Source organism: Acanthisitta chloris, unplaced genomic scaffold, assembly GCF_000695815.1.
Source record: "Acanthisitta chloris isolate BGI_N310 unplaced genomic scaffold, ASM69581v1 scaffold14680, whole genome shotgun sequence".
NCBI classification, from domain to species: domain Eukaryota; kingdom Metazoa; phylum Chordata; class Aves; order Passeriformes; family Acanthisittidae; genus Acanthisitta; species Acanthisitta chloris.
In genome coordinates this window covers 14725-22534 of record NW_008650054.1, presented here as the reverse complement: position 1 = coordinate 22534, position 7810 = coordinate 14725, and the positions used below count along the sequence as shown (strand labels likewise).

The 7810-nt window shown below is 41.6% G+C and overlaps 1 protein-coding gene across 1 annotated transcript in view; it reads right to left on the bottom strand.

The window, feature by feature from the left end:
* Positions 1-166: 166 nt before the first annotated feature.
* TPGS2 (tubulin polyglutamylase complex subunit 2) overlaps positions 167-7810 on the bottom strand; it is an 18200-nt gene continuing 10556 nt past the window's right edge. The window contains exons 3-6 of the mRNA XM_009083528.1: positions 6154-6285; positions 4258-4371; positions 2483-2643; positions 167-497 (exon numbers count right to left, since the gene is read on the bottom strand). Of these exons, the coding sequence (XP_009081776.1) occupies positions 270-497; positions 2483-2643; positions 4258-4371; positions 6154-6285 (635 nt within the window). The 3' untranslated portion in view covers positions 167-269. The remainder of the gene's footprint in view (positions 498-2482; positions 2644-4257; positions 4372-6153; positions 6286-7810) is intronic.

Sequence of the window (7810 nt, the reverse complement as noted above, 5' to 3'; positions counted from 1 at the left end):
CCCTACAGAGCCGTGACATCCAGGGCTTCTTCAGGCCCTCTGAAAAGTACATGCTGCAAGTAGCAGAACGGAATAAACTCAATGTGTCAAGTTTTTTTTCTTAAGAGTCTCCAGGAACTACATCCACATTGTGGCTATATTTCATGCAAATGCTGCAATGTTTTCCATGGGCACATCTATTCATGCACAAGGAACTTGGCCACTGAGACTCTGCAGCAGAGGACATCAAAGCTTATTGCAAACACTACCCAGGGTTAGATCTGGAGTTCTTACTTCCTTGAAGAATTCCCAGCTACTGAGGATGTCTTGGCAGATGTCATGCTTGTGTGGCTCTTTTGGGAGCCTGCTGGCTGTGACGGTGGTTTCTTTTTGAGCACGGGGGTTTTGTTCTTGCTTTTGAATACCTTATTGGGGTCCAGCTTGTTAATAAAGGAATCAGCTTCTTCAGACAGGAGCGCTGTGTTGATTGTTATAGGTTTGTACATGTTAAACCATTGCTGAAATGCAGGATGGTGAGGAAGGAAGAGGTTAAATTCAAACTGCAAGTAGACAATTTCATCTTGCTCCCCCTCTTCCCTGAGACATGATTTTAATCCCACACCACTTAGCAGTTTGCAGTTTACAGGACTTAGAGGAGTACTTGTGATAAGGATACACATGGCATGGCTACCACTAGTCCTGGAACTGCATTCCAAACAGGAAGGAGAAGAACCAGACACAAACCTAACACTACCTTTCCTGCCCTGTAACTCCTTTGAGGAGCAACTCCTGATTTAAACCACAGGAGGAAAAGTGAAGGGAGGGGATGGAACTAAACGACATTTATTTAGACTCAGAGAAGCAGAAAAGATTAAAGAACCTTGGAATTTAATCGTGCTTATAAAACAGAAACAAACTAGTGAAACTTCTCAAAATGTAGTCTTCCTCTCTTTCTTCACACATACAATAACGTGTGAGTTTTTAAACTATTTACACAAAGGATTTTGTGTTTGTTTCTCTTATTCTCTTTCTACTTCTGACTTTCTATCTAGAAGTAACTACAATAATTTGGGTTTTCTGGCTCCCAGAGGCCACCACACTGTTATGCCCTGCAGTTCTCAACTCTTAAGTGTTTTTCCTATCACTTTTCCATTGACAAAGTGTCAGGAAATAAAACCATAGGAGTTATGGTATTGCAAATCACAGTGAAATCATCAGCAAAATATTGGACAAGATAAATAGAAGACCATTACCAAAATATACATTGCAATCTACTCATGTACTGCTTCAGGGAAAACGGCTTTAACAAAGCCCCTTGAAAACCTTTAAAAATGATAATGGTTAACACGGTAGGAGGATTTTAACTAACAGGGGCTGCAAATGATTAGGGAATATACAAATGATTTCACTTGAGATTTGTGAATATACTGAACATAATAAAATATTTACAGCAGGAAAGTTGCAGAAAGGCAGAGCACAGGCATAGACTACAGTACCATGTACACAGTATTGACTGATGAAGTACAGCACAGTGTAACAGAGAAGACACCAGAAATACAAAGAACCAAATTCTATAGTCACTAATTGATGGAAAGTTGGCAGTGATTTTATTGACTACTTCTGATGTATGCAGAGGGCCAAGGAATGCTGTGCTGGTCACACTGCTGTCATGTCTGACTCACTGACACCCAACAGGCCTTGCCAATACACACAGATGTTGTGCTGGCTTATGCCCTGTGTTTCAGCTCCACTCCCTTACCTCTGACAGAATGGAAGCAAGCTTACGGCTGAAGGTCCAGTCAAACACAGAGAAATATCAGAAGTCTCTAAGAGTAGGATTTTGGCATAGCAGAATAGCAATTTTAATACTAGTAAGGGGGCTGGAATGGTCACAAGGCTTTACCTAGAGTCCTTCTGTAACTACTTCTAGGACTGCTGGCATTTAAATTTCCCCTTTTTGGGCATAATTTTTATCAAAGCATCTCTTCATATCTGAGGAGGATGAAAAGAAATTAATATTCTTGGTAAGGCTCAAGCTCATAGTCTTTATCTGGCCTTCTGTCTAATGAGTATCTGGACTCCCCTCTCCACCCAGAGAGCATTAGGCCCTTGTTTGGTGCTATGCCCAGAAAACACACCTACACAAATCTTATATAACTATGGGGACAAACAACTCTACTCACTTGCAGCAGTCACGGAAATGGAGGTTTGTTTCAGAGTCAAGAAGGCAAATAAATAACTGGGGTTCTACCACATGCTATCAGAGGTCTAGGGTAGAGCCCAACTCAGGTGAGAAAAGTAGGGTAAACAGAGTATTAGTGAATTCAAATGACTGTGAAACAAATGACTGTTAACATACTACAGGGAAAAGACTTCTGGTCCCTTCCATGGATCACTAGGAAGGGCCCCTTGAGCCTACAGACTGCTTGCCAAAGAGTTGGGAAGATGTTTTTCCAGTCTATACTTCTATAAAATACTGATGAGCGGGACCCTGCTGTCCTACCTTGGCCTGGGGGCTGACCCCATAGCTGGTGAAGGCATACTGCCACTGTGGGAGACCCAGGTGAGTAATGAGCAGGCGGTAGTAGGCTGTGAAGGTTTTGGTGAGGAAATGCCAATACAGAGCTCTGTCCAGGAACCATATCTCTGTGTCTGGGGAGACAACTAGAATAAAACAAACACAAATTACACTGTTGCTTTGCAGTGATAAGATTAATCCCTGGACACTGTCAGGTGGGAGACACAAAATACTCTTCAGAAAGGCTGTTTTATGTATATCCAGAGTTGCTCCATCCCAGGTGCAGAATCGGGCACTTGCCTTTGTCGAACTTTTTATGGTTGGTGACTTCCTAGCACTGTAATTTGCCTAGGTCTCTCTGCAGGGCCTCTCTGCCTTTGAGGGAGACATCCGCTCCTCCCAATTTAGTACTGTCAGGAAACTTAAGTTGTAAATCTTCAAGTCCTGTGTCCAAGTTGTTTATGAAGATGTTGAAGAGCACTGGGCCTAAGATGGAGCCCTGAAGATCCCCATTAGTGACAGGCCACCAGCCTGATATAACATCTACAGTTATTTACTATAATCCTTTGTGCCTGGCCTGTGAGCCATTTGCTCAGCCATTGCACGATGTGTTTGTCTAGCTGTCTGCTGGACAATGAATGCAATGTTATTCCTTCCCAACCTGGGACTGATACGCTACATGGAACATTCTTGGACATCAGCAACTTTGTAGTATATGTTCAAAGTACAATTATGGCAAACATTTATCTGTCCCACAAAGTAAAAAGCAACTAACCCAATTGTCAGTCATCTGGACTACTGAATAGAGTCCAGAGTCTGGAAGTCATAGCAGTGTGTGCTGCCAACAAAAACACATTTTGCAAAATCTTTCCACAGTGATCAAATATTTCTCTCATAATGACATCCTTTGTAGCATAAAAAGAAGTTATTTTCTTGGAAAACTGAGATGCTGAACATCATCAGTTAAACAAACTGACTCCTGCATTGACATCGACACCTGTAAGCAATGCTCCCATCCCTAGGCCAGGTACACTGCGTGTACTGAAATCACTGACGTTGGAAGGCAAGAGGACAAGTAAGAACTTGTTGCCTTGGGAGCTGTAGTCACACCCAGTGAAAGACACAAGATAACAGCTGAAGATTTTTCTTAAGAACAGGTATATTGCAATTGCACACTCCTATACAGTAAACATACACATACACCTAGTGATCTGTGCACTGTGTCAGATGACAACTACTTTACCAGTGCCTGGGTGTTTCACTACTCACTCACTGATAACAGTTATCTGTATATCTGTCAGAAGAAACAGCTCAGCATCCATGCACAAGGTGGAAGAACCAGTCTAAGTCTATCTCAGTCAGCTAAGGTCTTTTTTTACTATTTACCCTTTGTTTCTAAGCAGAGTTATGCCTTTTCTCAACAATATCTAAGGGCTTTGTTCCAATACATGCAAGTAACCAGAGACAGATTAGTAGAGCTCTGTATTATTTCAACATGATTGCCTATAGGTCATTTGTGAATGCTTCCCTGTTTCTATGTATGCAGAAACCATAAGTTATAACTCAGACTCCAACATTAAAAGGACTCAAAATGTTAGCTCAAGTTAAGTCTCTGTAAGGTTTAACGCCCGACTTCAGTGGAGACAGGACATTCCACAAAATGTTTCATTTGCAGATTGCAAAGAAGATTAGAAATCTAAGATAATTTTTTCATGTGTGGTCTCCAGATACAATCCTCAACAAGAGGATTTCAGTCTTACCTGGTTCAGCATGCTTATAAACAAGACAGACTTTCCCATTCCCATTGCATGGGTCTAATTCAAAGATAAGACTACGGGAATCAAAGTGTGGCTTCTCTGGTTTGTCTCCATTATCTGAAACCAAAACAAAACTTTATGAAAAATGTTTGGAAAACTGACTGTGACTCAGATGCAAACAGTCAATCTACTTGGTACTTACTAATCTACTTGATACTTAGCTGAGAAGAACTAAATCAAACTATTATAATTCTTGGAAATTATTAAGTTCCCTATGTTTAAAATAAAACTAAAAAAAAAAAGGTCAAAATCAGATGGCTGAAAAAAGACAACGAGCTGGCTTCTAGGCAAGATCAGCTTTATAGATGTTACTCCTGAGAGATGTTTGTCTAATCATTTCTTGAAATTCTCCAGTGCTGGAGATGGCACAGTTTCCAGGCATTCAACCCAAATCCATCACTTATCACTTAGAAGTTTTCCTTGTGGATCCTGAATCTTCCTTGCTGCAGTTGAAGCCCATTACTTCTGTTATATCTATGGTTCTTTTTTTTGCCCTTAATTTATTTTTCTTTTAAGGACCACAATATATTATTTTTCTCTGTCAGAAGACTTCAATGAACTTGCAGACATATGTATTCCTCCATACATTCCAGTGTGACATCAGCATCCTTCTCAATAACCATGTCTGACTCATATTTAACTTGTGAGTCACAATCACCACAGAGCATTTCCACAGCACCATTTTGGGACTGTGTAGCTGCAAGTTCTTGCAGAATAAAGTTTTGAATTCTAAAGCTTCTGGGGAAGAAGTGAGACATATGAGCTGTATTCTTCAGAAGAATTTTCCAAGGAAATCAGGGTAAGAACTTGTGGGATGTAACTTTTCCTCAGTGTACCTTATAAATGCATCAGTGGAGGTGTGAGACACTAAATGGAACCAGAATTTGGTGCATTTCATTACAATGGCTAGAAGATCAGGACTGCAGCCAAGCTGGAATGTGCAAAAAGAAATTTTCAGCCACATCTTGAAATGTCTTTTCACTATCAAAACAAAATCTTTTATCTTTTGTTCATGTAACATCATAAGTACATAAAGACTTTGAAAGCTGAATCACTGGTGAAGGGCTCAGGTAAAAGTTTAAATCAGGAAAAGGCAGCACAGGAGGGCTGACAAGCTGCTGAAAGAGGATGCAAATAATAATAATGATCAGAAGCATTAATAATCCCCAAGACATTCACAACATACAGATCTACCCATCAGGGCTGTAGGGGACTAGTAAGATACATAATAGATCTAGCACAGGAGACAAAGAATCATAGAATGGTTTGGGTTGGAAGGGACCATAAAGGTCATCTAGTTGCAATCCCTGCTATGGGCAGGGACACCTTCCACTAGACCAGGTTGCTCGACCAAGAAAACCCCCTGAAGTGACCTTTTCTGTTGCTATGTCATAGAATGGAAGGGACCTTAAAGATCATCTCATTCCAAACCCTCTGCTGAGGGGGTTAGCCTGGAAAAGAGAAAGCTTTGGGGTGACCTAATTGCAGCAGGACCTCCAGGTAGCCTAAAAGGAAGTTGGAGAGGGACTTTATAAATGAGCATACGGTGACAGGACAAGGAGGAATGGTTTCAAACTGAAAGAGAGTAGGTTTAGATTAGATATCAGGAAAAAATTCTTTGCTGTGAGAGTGGTGAGGCACTGGAACAGGCTGCCCAGAGAAGCTGTGAATACCCCATCCCTGGAAGTCTTTAAGGCCAAGTAGGATGGAGCTCTGAACAATCTGGTCTACTGCAAAGTGCCTCTGCCTGCATACCCATGTACTATATCCTAATATTACTCTAATAGAACAAAAGGGATGAGACAGAGCACATTTTTTAGCCTGTTAATAGGGCCTTACCTTCCTCATCTGTGTCATCTTCCAGATCAGTGAGAGTCGGAGCATTAGGCAGAGTGTACATAGAGGAACCCCCAAGCCGACACAACTTTGAGACACTATTTATCACCATGGAACCCAGGGGCATTGGAGTATCTGCAAAAAGACATTAATCACATCTAGTGTCAGGAAAGCATAGGAGGTATTTCTTTTTTCCTCTACACATCAACCCAGCCTTTTCTAAAACATGCAGGAGGTGAAGAGATGAGTATAACCTTCAGGCTTGGACACTTAAACTAAGTCAGGCTCTACAGGAGCAAAAATGAAGCTTTCCCACACAGAATCACACTTAACAGGTGATGAAACACCATCTCATAACTGTAAAGGTAGGAGAATTACACTGCTGGCAACACCTGTGCTGCAGCTGTTAGTCCAGTCCTGAGAAGCTGCCTATTAAAAATCCTGGCTATCTACAGCCACCTCCTCAAAGCTCTTTTCCCAGGTGCTGTCCTTCCTACCAGAAACACTCCACACATCCTCAGCTTACTGGGCAGCTTGTTCTCTTCCACTCCATGTACCTGCTCAGGGTGCATTCTCTTGGTTCCCACTTCCACAGAGGATTTTATCAGTGTGTTAACATGTGGATGTTCCTGAATGAATGCTTGAGGACTTATCACCTGGCTCTCCTTCTGAGGATTCATACTGTTACCACACATCAAGTCAACAAGTACCTTGTTCACCCATGTGCCCGTGTGATGGGCCTCAGAAGGCACTTCTGAATGCTTGCCCTTAAGACAGCTGTGTGAGCTGCCTTGGTCTCTGTACACTTGTAGGCCCTGAAAATAAGGTTCTTCAGAGGTCACAACACAGCAAATACCACTTGAAACATGATAGGAGTTATTGCAGGTGCTAAAGCCCTGATGTCAACTGTCTCAGAAATAAAATTTCACTACCTGAGGAAGACCCTGTATTTGACACCCAGCTCTGGAAGTGAGCCCTGTCCACAGCACAGTTTGACAACCTTGCCTGAAGGCAATGAGAGCCTGGATAATAGCAGCCTCATTCTTGCCAAACAAGGAGGAACAATAAACTTTGGACTTTAACTGGAAAGCAGATTCAAGACCCAGTATGTACATATACTTTTTAATGAGAAGGAAGTATTATCAGATGGTGACTCCTCCTATTGCATTATGATGGGATAATGAGCTACGTCTGCTTCTCTCTCCATGAACTACACAGTGAATTTACGTATGAGATTTAAATTACATCCCTAAATCTGAGTGTCAGCAGATGGCCAGTGTACTACAGGACAGTATTATGTCATGAATAATTGTTTGGGTTCTTGCCAGTGTTCAGTGTACACACCTCTCCTGGGGGAGTCCAGAACACACAAGCAATAGATTTTGCCCTGTTGTATCAAGAAGGGACCTTTGATGTGCAGTCATACTTCTTTCCTCACCAGGACATCTCTAAAAATAGTCTACGATCCCATGCAGAACTGCACCTAAGAATTCAGAGGTCAGATTGCTCTAGTCACTGACCAAGCTGTCTAGCAGAACCAAACTACTTTTGCAAGTTAAGAAATTGTGCTAATTTTTAATTCAGAATGACTTGGCACCTGTGTTTTTGCTGAGACTAATGCTGACAGCTGTGTATTGACTGTGTAGAAAATGAGTTTGAA